The 13,590-nt window shown below is 39.1% G+C and overlaps 1 protein-coding gene and 1 non-coding gene across 2 annotated transcripts in view; one reads left to right on the forward strand and one right to left on the reverse strand.

Annotated features, from left to right (window-relative positions):
- The window catches only part of RASA1 (RAS p21 protein activator 1), a 64,232-nt gene that overhangs the window by 23,877 nt on the left and 26,765 nt on the right, over positions 1 to 13,590 (reverse strand). Inside the window, exons 7-11 of the mRNA XM_007655646.3 lie at positions 12,603 to 12,655; positions 8,625 to 8,775; positions 4,202 to 4,280; positions 2,115 to 2,235; positions 1,111 to 1,267 (exon numbers count right to left, since the gene is read on the reverse strand). Coding sequence (XP_007653836.1) covers positions 1,111 to 1,267; positions 2,115 to 2,235; positions 4,202 to 4,280; positions 8,625 to 8,775; positions 12,603 to 12,655 — 561 coding nt within the window. The remainder of the gene's footprint in view (positions 1 to 1,110; positions 1,268 to 2,114; positions 2,236 to 4,201; positions 4,281 to 8,624; positions 8,776 to 12,602; positions 12,656 to 13,590) is intronic.
- LOC114817149 lies at positions 5,268 to 5,405 on the forward strand. Its single transcript, XR_003764996.1, has one exon. It is a non-coding gene; the product is annotated as a small nucleolar RNA SNORA7 (small nucleolar RNA).

Consider the following 13,590-nt stretch of genomic DNA (forward strand, 5'->3'; position numbering starts at 1 on the left):
GCCGGCTACTCTGATCTTTGCAAACAGCGGGCTTTGAGGAGTTAATAATAATAATGTTGGTATTTGTTAAGTGCTTACTATGTGCCGAGCACTGTTCTAAGCGCTGGGGGAGACACAGGGGAATCAGGATGTCCCACGTGGGGCTCACAGTCTTAATCCCCATTTTGAGTTGGCACAGGAGTTGGCACAGGAGAAGCTGAGCAAGGAGAGCTACTCTGACAGTGGACTCCCTTGGGTATAGGCATTCACAATACACCCGACTCTTCCCAACCGAGTGACAGAACCAAGCTCCGATGCTGAAGGACGTTATAATTAATCACGTTTGATAGGTAGACGTCGACACACAGCAAAGATAAAACTGTTGAGCTATCTGGTCTGCTTCCCTACGGAGACTTTAGGAGGCTTTGTAAGCCTCTGCTTGTAATAATAAATATAACTTGCTTCCAGTGGAAAATACGGGAATGGTCAGAAGTAGATTAGTTTCCTCCATTCCCAAAGGTATTTTGTAGCACCTCAGGAGCTCAACAGAATACAAAGGGTGATTTTTTTTCCCCCTCAGGTCCACTACCGAAACCCTGCTCCTCTCTCTCACTGACGCTACAGGTTTTACTATCTAATACACTCGGTTGGGGTCTAGCAGCATTTCTACAGCGGTTGATCTTTCTTAAACACATATGGGGTTAAATACCACAATATGACTTGCTCAAGGACACACAGATCAAGATGAGAGCTAGCATATTTTCCAGGTCTCTGTGAAGTTTGTGATGTTTTTTCTATAATCAGATCTTATCTTATCCTTGATGCTAATATGAGATACTTGACCAAATCCATATTTTATTTAGCTTCTAAAGATTATCCTGAAGTCACCATTTTAAATTTATGACAAACATTTTAATGATACACCAATCAAATTCTTGTTAGGACTCCAACCTTAATTGAAAACTACTACACTCGGTTTACTTGGCCTAAGTGCTGTATCCCTTGGCAATACCTAGCTGAAATGCAAAAAAATCTCTGAACTTCCTAAGACACTATTTTGGTAGCCATGAAACCGTTAACAAAATGTTTGAAAATTTCACAGTTCTAAAGATAACAAAGCCATTATCTTACCTGCCAAACAGACTGTCATGAACAACATAAACAGAACACACACTAAGATCTATTAATCCTTTGGGCTTTGTTGCTCGCTTCTCACTCTCAAAATAAATAAGCTGCGCATCATTTCCTTCTAAAATAAAGTACAAGTTTTTCCATCTCTTTCCTTTGCCTGCCAAAAAAATTGGGAAAATAGAAGAACTGTTTATATGACATATTTTCTCACTATGAAAATTTTATTTTACGAGGCAAAAGTTACCACACCAAACTATATATGAAGAGGCTGTCAAACAGCTTTTAACCTACTACACTATATAATGTCAAACGTCCTCTCTTCTGAGAGGAAATTTAAGTGCTTCGATTTGCACACAGTAGATTAAGACTGACACCTACTTTATGGAAGAATGGATAACTCATTTTGTACTCTTGCTATGCCTTGATGAGTCATGGGGTGAACAATGAGCTAATCTTTGTTGAAAAATCTCTGATCAAAGGATTTCACGACTCAAGGAGTATAAAAATAGGAAATCTTGAAAAAAATAAATAAACCACAACTCTAAAAGAAACCAAAATAAACTGCAATACTAGATCCCTGACAAATCATCACCTAGAGAGTAACATTTATGCTCAGTCAGCTCCAGGCACTGGTTGTTAGTCATCTCCAGGAAACATAGCTTTCCCTAGTTAGTTTTGACATTTAAACTATTCTTATGGATTTCCTCACAGGACCGACAGTGAATAGAGAAAATTCCTGAAAAGGTATTATATATTAAAAAAAACAAAACAAACTTTGGAAAGCCACACGCTCTCTTCCAATCCTTTCCCCTAAATTTGCTATGGCCAATGGGGAGGAGAATGTGGTTAGCTGCTCCAACCACTCTCCCCCACTAAAAAAAACCAAAAACAACAAAAAAAACCCCTACCAATTAGCACCTTCTCCGACCTCAATGACCTATAGTTTTAACTGGGGAAAAATATGGAAAACTGAATTCTTAAGTGTGATGAAATGATATACTTACTCTTTTTTAGAAGATATCCTTTTTTGACAATATTTTTATAAAAAGCATCCTTTGTTTTCCGACGGATTGTGTTATAGATTTCTTTGCCATCTACTGAATCATTAAGTACTTGTTCGTGATGCTAGGGAGAAAGAAAAAAAGGGAAATAAGTGTTTCAAGAAAGCTTCTTTAACCCCAATTTCACTATGAATAGATTAGAAAGAAGTACTGCCTCAATCTAAATTCAGAGACTCGTTATAAACTCAAGTAAGGATGGCATCAATCAATAATCAAACATTGATCAAGCTAGCAATACATGCCATCAAATATTTTACCATGTAAGATCCTTGGCTAGGTTATAGACTCCTTGAGGGCAGGTATATCTATTGTACTTATCCCCTAGGCACTTTAGAACAATGTTCTGTACACATGGTGCTCTGTACACACTAACACAGGCAAGTTAAGTGACCTGTACTAGGTCATGCAAGTGGAACCCAGGTCCTCTAACTCCCAGGCCCTCACTCTTTCCACTAGGCCAAGTGTCTTTAATATGGGATTTTAGAAAATGGATAAAAAGTGTGAGTTATGCCAATTTTTTTTTTACTTTTGTTCAAACCATGCATTCATCATTTTATTAATACTTGTATTTTAAACCTGCCTCTGAGTTATTTTTCCTACTGTCCTCTCTGATAAACATCAACAGTATCAAATATGGATATTTAAATGTCCAGTGACCGAGATTTACTAACTTAAAAGAAAGTGATAGCTTCAAAAACTGACGTTTGGGCTTCGACAAATCAACTGCATATCAACTAGACTCTGTCCTTTTCTCCCCCTTTCTTCTAAATTAGTTGAGTTAGGGAAATAGTATTGACATCTGAAATCAATCAACCAATTCTTTTTATTGTGTCTCAGTTTCCTCAGCTTTAAAAAGAGGATTAAAAGAATTAAACTGTGAGCCCCATGTGGGGATGGGACTGTGCCTGGCCTGGTTATCTTGTACTTATCCAGTGCTTAGTACAATCCATCATATTTACCAAGCACTTACTGTGGGAGCAGAGCACTGTACTAAGTGCTTGGGAGAGTACAATACAGTATAACAGACACATTCCCTGTCCACTATGAGTTTACAATCTAGAGGGATGAGTTTACAGCCTAGAGTGCTTGGCCCCAGTAAGCGCTTCAATAAGAACAGTGTCTCCTGAATCTGTCATAGTGTACTCTCCCAAGTGCTCAGTAAGCACTCAGTAAACAGCACTGATTGACTGACCATACATTCATTCAATCGGATTTATTGAGTGCTTACTGTGTGCAGAGCACTAACCATAATTCCCCCCTCCCACCACGTATCTAGGGCTAGGGGAATACTGGAAATACCTTGAGTGAAATGAGCACTTTTTTCTACTTGCCCATATAATCTGTTACATGCTCCGATTTACGGTGCCAAGAACAGAAAGGCCTGCAATCAGCATTTTTGACAATGATGATGATCAGGCAAGTTACTACTTCAGCAATAAGATCCGAATGATTTGCACAAGGGGCTATGAAGAGAACACAGTCCAGACCATCATCTCATTTTGCTTCAACTCGGTCTGCTAGTCTAATCATTGTATTCCACCTGAACTGTGACCACAGACCCACGATACTACCTATGAGGAGCTGAGCCGGAGCTGAGGCCTGATCCCCGTCACTCCACGGAGAGCACTGAACACAGTTCTTAAAATTATGTAGGATCAGACGTTTTGTCTGCAGATGAACGTAAATTCATTTGCCTAGTCGCATTTAAAATTTTTGATGCTATTGACGCCTGTCTACTGGTTTTGTTTTGTTGTCTGTCTCCCACTTCTAGACTGTGAGCCCGTTGTTGGGTAGGGACTGTCTCTATCTGTTGCCAAACTGTACTTTCCAAGCGTTTAGTACAGTGTTCTACGTACAGTAAGCGCTCAATAAACACTACTGAATTTAGAACGATTTCTGGAAAATGGGAAAATAGAAAGTACCCACCTAACCATGAGGATTCGATTTCTTAACAGATAAATGCCATTATTACTGTTGAAGAGGATAATTCCTTTAAATAATACACTACCAGATCAAAGGAAAACAGTCACCTGCATTGGAACAGGATCCTTAAGGTAATAGCCTTCAACAATCTGCTCTTTCCTATAGTGTTCAATGATGTCACCAATGCTGTTAAAATAAAAATTATGAAGGTTGACTATTTTTCTGGTATTATGGCAATTCTATCATGCCAAAAGTTTAAAAGGGTTAAATTTTTCAAATGAACTTGATGCCAACACATGCCAATAATGGAGTTATATTATTGTTAGAAAAAATTCCATATCATACAAACACATCGAATCCACGTTCATTACACGGTATCGTATTGTATTCTGCATTGCTGGAAAAAGCTCTCAAAACCATAAAGTATAATCATATCAAGTGTCCTAGTATCAAAAGACCCAAAATACATTCGCAAGGCTATCAGGCTGAAAATGATGTTATTAGCAGTAAGTTTCCAAGTCTCACCGTATCTAGGGAAAGGGATTAGAAGTCTTATTTTTTAAAAAAAACTTCTTCTAGGAGATTGGGAATGGAGAATTGACAGATGCACACCATTTATTTAGCAGCCAATGAGTTATGTTAAATAAAGAACTTCTCATCACCAAAACTCCTGTATTATCTGCCTCTTTTAATTACCAGCTGAAGTTAGGTTGTAAATGCATTCTGAAGGACCTATGACTGGGAGGTGAAAATAGAGGCAAAGAAATATTAGAAGCAGCTTTTAATAAACAAGGCTACATCGCCACAGAGTTCTCTTACTGATGGATTTGATAGCAGTTCAAGAGATAACCCTTAATTCTGGAGAAACATGACCAATAAATCTGGATAAAAATGACTGAAAACATGAAAAAATCCATGACAAAGTTACATGGATATTATCTGATTGAGGTTTTAGCTCTGATAAGTTCAAAATCTAGTAGTTTGTGGCTCTGTAAGAGATCACTTTGTCCTTTCTTGAAGAGCAATTTTTTTTTAACTTTTTCTGCAAACTATGAAAGCGATTAGTTTACCACAAAATATGGGGCACTTTAAGTCATCCCCAAATCAATCCCAAACTTCCCTTACGATACCAGTAAGAGAAAAGAATGTCTTCTAACAGCTAGGGAAACAAACCCCCTCTCAGGGTCGCACCTGGAGAGTTTCCAGTACTCTACCGGTCTTGACTCCTGGAGGGAGAGTAAAGCAGAGGCATAACCATTCCATTCTTAGCCTGGCCAGTGGCTAACGAGTGGAAAGCAATCTGCTACAAGTCAAATCTCACCTGGGCTGGGCGGCAGCAGCAGTATGGGAGAGAATCAAGGGAGGAGACTCAAGTTTACTGCATGGAAGAAGGAAATGGTAAACCACTTCCATATTTTTACCAAGAAAATTCTATGGATACCCTGCCAGAACAATTGCAGGTGGAGGTGGGGCATTCTGGGAGAGATGTGTCCTTGGAGTTGCTAAGGGTTGGAGACAACTGGAAAGTATAAGACAAGGGAAAAAATGCCTAGCGCTCCATATATTCCACCTTCCTTGGGAATTCTGACATCTCCTGACTGATAATAGAAATATTCCAGTGTCATTACCAAATTAGTTAAATGTTAGAATACACTGAAATAACAGACAGGAAGGGGGAAATGAGCATGAATGTGGCACTTAGGTGGAAGAAAATGTAAAAAGGACTGTATTCATACCTAAAAGATCATATTCAAATTGATCACTTACTCTGAGAGTATTAATGTTTAGGGGGCTAACAAAACAAAGTATCTACTAATCTGCTACAATCAGCTTTGAAAACAATGCAATAAAAGATGTCACTGCAAATAAAAAAGTACAAATTGTTGAGGAAAATCCATTAAAGCCCCAAAAGCTACCAAGATCTTAAAGGGCATGAGTTGAAGAGACATGGGCTTCATGGCCCTGCCCCAAGTCAATTCATGCCAAACTGAATTCCCAGACAGAGATATGAGAGTGTCCTAGAGGCGGGCATTTTAACAGACAACTCTGAACCTTGGTAATTTTTTTTCCTAGAGCTGGACCCTTAACGTAAACGGAGGTAAAGTGTTGGTGGGTGGGGGGGGACGGTGCAGGACAGGTAAAACACCTTCTGCATTCTTCAATTCCATAGCAATAAGGAGATGGCTGCTCAGCAAGACTATAGTACGGCTTGCTATCCAAACTGAAGGCGCATGAGTTGAGATTCTAAAATTTTCTACCACAGGCTCGGGGTGGGCCAAAGGATCACGATTTCCCAAATATTCTTTAGTGTTGAAAAGTATTAGAACAATGAAACCTGTATGTCTTATCTTCTCTTTTTGACCATAAACTCAGTGAGAGTGGTGCCTTATTCTCTATTCACTGGGCGTACTAGGCCCACGACAAACATATAACGTTTGTACACTAGTTTAACTATTCCTGCCTGTGTAAACTGCACTCCTTTATTATCCCCAAATTATTAAGAAGCTGTGTCAAATTACTGGGGAACGTAACCACATTCCTTCACTCTGACTTCAAAGTACAAACTAATCTAGGGCCTATTTCCCCTCCATAACTTTTCCCCAAGATATGATTGTGAAAATTACTGAGAACTGCACAAGATTAACATGAAATATGAATCCCAGCTGCATTTTGAATCAGAGTAGTGAATATTTATCCCAACAACTGAAACATAACTACCCAGGATTAAAAAATCTAACAATAATAAAAGGTGAAGACATCAGGGGGGCAAATGACTGCAGACCTTTTTGACCTGGATTTCTAGTTTTGCTTATTCCAGGTCTCTGACAAAACCAGACAGTTTCCAGGTGAGGTGGAAAAGACCTAAACTGGTGGCTTTCTGGATTGTAAACTCTTTGAAGTCTGTCCACTCCACTTCCTGACCTCCCTATCTGCCCCCATACTTAACATGAGAAGTCGGCACTTATGCTGGTAATACTTTAAGTCTTATTAAAAACCTCCAAGTTTATAAGCTTACAATCAAACTTTATGAAATGAAATAACTATTAGTCTATAATGAACTCTGAAAATTAAATTTTCAAAGACTCGACATTCACAGATTTGAGTGTGTTGTGAAGGTATCTAATTAGCACTAATTTTAATAAGCAATCTTAATTCACAGGGTTCCTAACACTCATTAGCACTTAAGGCCAACTGGGTTAAAAAAAAAAAATACGTTTTTTTCCCCCTATTCGTTGATATCCTTGGTTCAAAGATTGACTGTGATACCTAAGAAATTGTGCTTCTATTATATAGTTACTTGCAAGATTTTTATTAAGGTGTTTGGGTTACATCATAAGGGTGATATTGATTCAATGAAAGGACTGCCGAACAAGAAACTGTGTACGTAAATAATTTGATTTTGCTAAACTCAAGGTGACAAAAGGGGCATTTGTCAATTGGTTTCAGATTGCACTGGCATTACCACTATGTCTGTAACTGTTAGCCTCCAGTGTGCCACACCTCTAAAAAAAATTGGACAACGGGCAAAAATCAATTTACCTTCATAAAGGGCTGAAAGTGCAGCTAGCTGGATAGTCAGTGAGGATGTCTGGAACCCAGACTGAAATGTAGAAGGTACTCAAGCAGCTTTTGTGTGAGAAATGCAAAAGGATCCAATTGTTTAGCCTCACACCATCTTCCACTTGAAGTCTTATGACCGTCCACTGAACTTCTTTCAAGCAGCTACAAGGACTTGATACTTTCTCAGATAAACCAGCTGCTGGATGTCTACCCACTCTGAGGCCAAGCTGGAAGCGAGAGAAACTCTAATTGGGATGGAGAAGAATGCCCTTGCAGTGGGTCATCAGGTCTGGCAAATCCCATAATCTCATTATTAAGACCTTATCCCCTTCTGTCAGAAGAAAACATTGGATCGCTAAGACGGGTCATACTGATTTTATTTTCACGTTTTGGGATAAAGAATGCTAACATTTTGTCATTATTATTTTGTTGCCGTCACTTTCCTACCCAACCTAGTGGCTAATTGATTGATTCTGGGTTGAGCCAAAAGAAAAATACAGTTGCGGTATCACTGAAACCAATTTAAGAACATTTCTGAAGGCTCCTCTTTTCCCTTTTTTGCTTTGAACCCAGTTGCTATTTACAAACTTCTTAGTTCTCTGAAAATATTCCTAATAAGCAAAAGGCTACAGTGTGCATGATTTCCTTTTTTCAGAGTACTATTAGAAATCCTTTCACTTCACTGGCAGCTCAAACACTGACTCAGCATCCTATATTTAAAAGAGTTTTAAAATCACTCAAAATGAATAGTCTATTAAATTAATAAGGTGATCATTAAAATAATTTACAAAGCAATCTAAGTATCATGGAAAGACTTTTCCAAAAGGTCTTGTAATGAAGAAACATGGAAGTCAAAGTGATCTTTTACAATAAAATTCAGTTTATTCATCTGCAAGGGTAGTAACTTTAATAATTGTGCATTTAAAGATTGGGGTTTGAAACTAACATAACTGACATCTCAGAACTTACCTGTTATAATATCGGCCTCCCATCATAAATTGATTGTTAGGTGTTGGACATATTTTAAACCGCTGGATATTTTCATTGGTCCGAAAATAAAGCGAATAGTCACCAGGAGTATTATCAGAGGGACGCACGAGAAAACCGCAAACCTGTCCAACTGTAAAAAACAAAAAAATGAATGAATGAATGCATGAATGAATGAATAAATAAATAAATAAATAAATAAATAAATAAATAAATAAATAAATAAATAAATAAATAAATAAATAAATAAATAAATAAATAAATAAGGCTGATAGTGAAAGGCAAATTACGCCTCCATTTTGGCCTCACGTGACCACACAGACAGCATCCACCACACTAATGTGCCGGTCCCAAATAATACGTAAAATCTGACTGGAGCCAAATTTCTCCCACTATAATACACGCTCTGGGTTATGTAATTCCACTCAGTGTAACTCTCTCCCACAAACTGTAACTGCAGGTAAAAATCTATCAAATCTCCCTCAATATTTTGCACCAGTCATCTGTCATCCTTTGGATAAAACACTGAAGAGTCAAAAAAGAATAACGACTGAGAAATCTCAGTGGAAACTATTCAGTTTACTATAAGTGTCATTCTTCTGATTCATCATACCTAATAAAAAAAGATTTTACCTGAATAAAAGGACCCTCAAAATACAACCGCCTTTTACTATTGTCTTTGAAATAAAAAATATTCGTAGTAACCCACAAAATGAGATAATATAGGTGTGGTAGAGGAAGTACCACAGAAAATGAAGAAGGGAAGATGATGAACATTGTGAGCAGTAGAACTTCTGAGGAATAACCTGCACCTCTGTTCCCATCCCTTCACACCTTGTTAAATTATCCTTCTCGCTCCATGTAGGCTTATCAAACTGCTCACGTTCCAAGGGTCCAAGGCTCCCTCCCCTCCACTTTCCAAGACCCTCCCTCGATCCCGCTGCACTTTCCAGCTAGTGCCTCGTCTCCCTATCATTCCTGCCCAAACTTCTTGAATGTATTTACTTCCACTGCATCCTTTCCTCCAACTCCCTTCTCGAGCTCCTGCAGTCTGACTTCTGCCACCTCTACTGCACTGAAGCTACTCTCTCTGAAGACACTGGTAACCTTGTCCTTTGCCTAATCCAGTGGAATCTTCTCCACTCTAATTCTTGTACTCTTGGCCGCCTTTGTCACTGAGGACCCCCTTCTTTGGAAACATTCTCTAGCCCTGGCTTTGCTGTCAAAGTGAGAAGCGGCACGATTTAGTGGTAGGAGCACGGGCTTGGGAGTCAGAGGTCGTGGGTTCTAATCCCGACTCTGCCACTTGTCAGCTGTGTGACTTTGGGCTTGACTTCTCTGTGCCTCAGTTACCTCCTCTGTAAAATGGGGATTAAGACTGTGAGCCCCACATGGGGCAACCTGATCACCTTGTGTCTACCCCAGCACTTAGAACAGTTTTGGGCACTTAGTAAACACTGAACCAATACCATCATCATCATTATTATTATTACTAGTTCTAACTACCTACCTTGCCGCTCCTTCATGGTCTCTTTTGCCAGCTCCTTCTACTTGTGGAGTCCCTCATCATTCAGTTCTGAGTCTCTTCCATTCTCTACCTCTGCTCCCATGGCTTCAACTATGCCGATGCCTCCCGAGTACTTCTACATCCCAGACCTCTCCCATTCTCCTGTCTTCAGGATATCTTTTCCTGGAATGTTCCGCCATTACCTCACACTTAACACATTACACTCAACAACTCATCTTCCCTCCTAAATTCTCTCCTCCACCGGTTTTCCCCTCACTCTTGACAATACGACCATCCTCCCAGTCTCAAAAGCCCATAACCTCAGCATTAACCTTGATTCATCTTTCCTGAAACCCTCATAGACCGCCAGTCACAAAATCTTGCCATCCACACGGCAACCATGCCGGTCCAAGCATTCGCCATGCCCCATCTTGATTACTGCACCAGCCTCACTACTGATCTCCCTGCCTCTAGCGTCTTTTCTCTCTGATAGAAACTATTTGTTAAGCACTTACTGGGTACCACGCACTGTTACTAAGCTTAACGAATGGGGTAGATGTAATATAATCAGTTTTTCCACAGTTTCTATACCTCACAGGATCAGAGCCTAAATAGGAGGGAGAAGATATTAAATCCCCATTTTACAGATGAGGAAACTGAAGTACAGAGAATAACAATAATAATGCTATTTGTTAAGCACTTAGTATGTAGAGACTTTACCTGACGTGACCAAAGTCATACAGCAGACAAGTGGTAGAGCTGGGATTAGAAACTAGATCATCTGACTCACAGGCCCATGCTTTTTCTACTAAGCAACAGTTCTATTCCATAATTTACTCTGCTGCCCAGATCATTATTCTAAAAAAATCTTTTCCCACCTCCCCACACACAACCTCCAATGGCTGCCCACTTATATGTGCAAACACAGAAACTCCTCCCCATCAAATTACTGGCACTCAATCAGCAACTCTCTTCCACTACAAGCCAGTCCATCATTGAACGCCTCTGATACCAGCTACCTACTGACCAGGTTTTACTTGTCTCTCACTGTCTACCCCTAGCTCGCATCCTCCCTCCTTCCTGGAACTCCCTTCCCTTCGTATCCCACAGACCAGAACACTCTACCTACCTACAATGCCCGGCTGACCTCAGATCTCCACTAAGCAGCCTTCTCTAACAAAGCTTCCATTGCCTTCACCCTATTTTCTTTCCCTACTGGCTTACCTATGCACTTAATTCCTTCCCCTAAGCACTTACCTGCTCACTCCCCCCATGATACTCATATATGTAGGTTTATACTTGGTATCTACCCCTACCTGTAATTTATCTGAATGTCTCTCCTCTAGACTGTAGGCTCGAGAGTAAAGACTGCTTATTTTATTACTCCAAAGTGCTTAGGTGCAGTTCTCTGAAGACTGAACACTCAGTAAATATCATTGACTGATTACTTAAAAATGAATTAATAAGGTTTTCATGATCACTGAGAAAATGTTTCAAATTAATGCCCTTGAAAATAAATGAAACAAATATTTCATTATAAATATTTTATATGGTGTTAACTATAACCAATAAATCTGTTTAGGAATGATGTCCAATTTTCAAAAAAGACCTCCCGATTTTGCTCAGAATGGGAAGTAACGTGGTCTGGCGGGAGTTAAGGGACCTGTTCTTTAACCATCATCAATTATGGAACCTGTTAAGCACTTACTATCAATCAGTGGTTTACTGAGCACTTACTATGTGCAAAGCACTGTACTAAATGCTTAGGAGATTAGTGGACATATTTCCTGCCTATAGGGAGTTTACTATGTGCCAATCACTGAACTGAGCGCTGGGGTGGATACAAGATAATCAGGTGACACAATCCCTGTCCCACATGGAGCTCACAGTCTGAGTAGGAGGGAGTAGGACAATGCAGGGTACGGATTAGGGAACCGAGGCACAGATTAGTTAAGTGATATGACAAGGTCACCCAGTGAGGGAGATGGATTTAGAACCCAGGACCGTTGATTTCCAGGATTGTGTGCTTTCCACTATGCCTCCCTCTTAATCCCGGCTCTGCTCTTGCCCGCTGTGTGACCTTGGGCAAGTCACTTAACTTCTTTATGTCTTGATCTCCCCATCTATAAAATGGGGATAAAGTGTCTATTCTCTCTCCCCCTTAGACTGTAAATACTTAGGTCTTACAATAACAATTATGGATGTGGCCTGTGTGTGTACAAGTGCATACAATTTTTATCATCTGCAGAACTAAATTTTGAAGCCTTCTTTATAGAGGCTATCTAAACTTCTAGATGCTGTCTAAATTTCTCCTTATTACCAGCAGCTAAGAAATAGAATATATATTAAATTTTGAAATCAAATTTTCAGATTTAATTCATAACTTTTATCAGGTATACCTCATGGTGTTCTAAACACTTGAAAGCTCACTAGCAATAGAGGCAGACAAGTACCTGTCATCAGCAAAGTGTAAGCTTCTTGTTTGGAAATCTTCCCATGGAACCATCTTAGAAACAAAACAAATGAGGAGACAAAAGCATTTTAATTTTAGTTAGTTACATATCAGGGTACAGTACCAAAGAAGAAGGTTTTATTCGAAGGCAAAGGTGGATAAATATAGCATTTTCTAATATTAAAAAAACAACAACATATAAACAAAACACATCCAAACCATGATACAGGAAGATAGGGACCCTCCCACTTACAAATGTGCTTTCCACTGAGAGGGGAAAAAAGGAATGATTGCAAGCACCAGAAAAACAAAAAACCAGTATTGACTTCCCTCAAAGGTAGGATAGTGGGAGTGAGGGGATGGAAGAGCAATGCCATTTAGAGAGTACCTATGCTTGTAGGATTGTAGTACCTTGTTTTGCTCTCGCCCATATTCAAAGAGGAGGCTTAGAATTTACTTAAAATGCAGAAAAAGCCAGGCATCTTTCAAGTATCCATTGTGAATATGGTTATGGGAATATGACCAGTTCCTGTAATTTATTCTACCCTAATTCAGTTTTCATTATGGAGAATGTCCTTGGAAAGTAAGATGTCATTTTCACCTGAAAACAACATCACATCTACACGAGGGAAACTAAAAAGGCATTTAAATTAATCTTAATTTGAAATTTAAATTTTGAATAAAAATCTCAAGACAAGTGCAAAGTGTTGCATTAACATGACGCTTTATCTTAAAATATTTGCACAATCACAATATTTGATTACATTTTGCTACAAATTGCTCTAGATGAAATTTTTCTCATTTCAACAACTGTACACTATGACAGTTCTACCAAATCCCAACTGAAATTCCTTTAAAAAAAAGTTCACTGGGGAAAACTTGTCCCGGCAAAAATCCTTCCAAGTCTGATTAAATGGCTTGAGTCATTTTAATTTTTACCTTACACTTATAATTATTTTGGAGGGGGGCACTGATAGAATAGTAATTTT

This window comes from Ornithorhynchus anatinus, chromosome 1, assembly GCF_004115215.2.
Source record: "Ornithorhynchus anatinus isolate Pmale09 chromosome 1, mOrnAna1.pri.v4, whole genome shotgun sequence".
Classification (NCBI taxonomy): Eukaryota; Metazoa; Chordata; class Mammalia; order Monotremata; family Ornithorhynchidae; genus Ornithorhynchus; species Ornithorhynchus anatinus.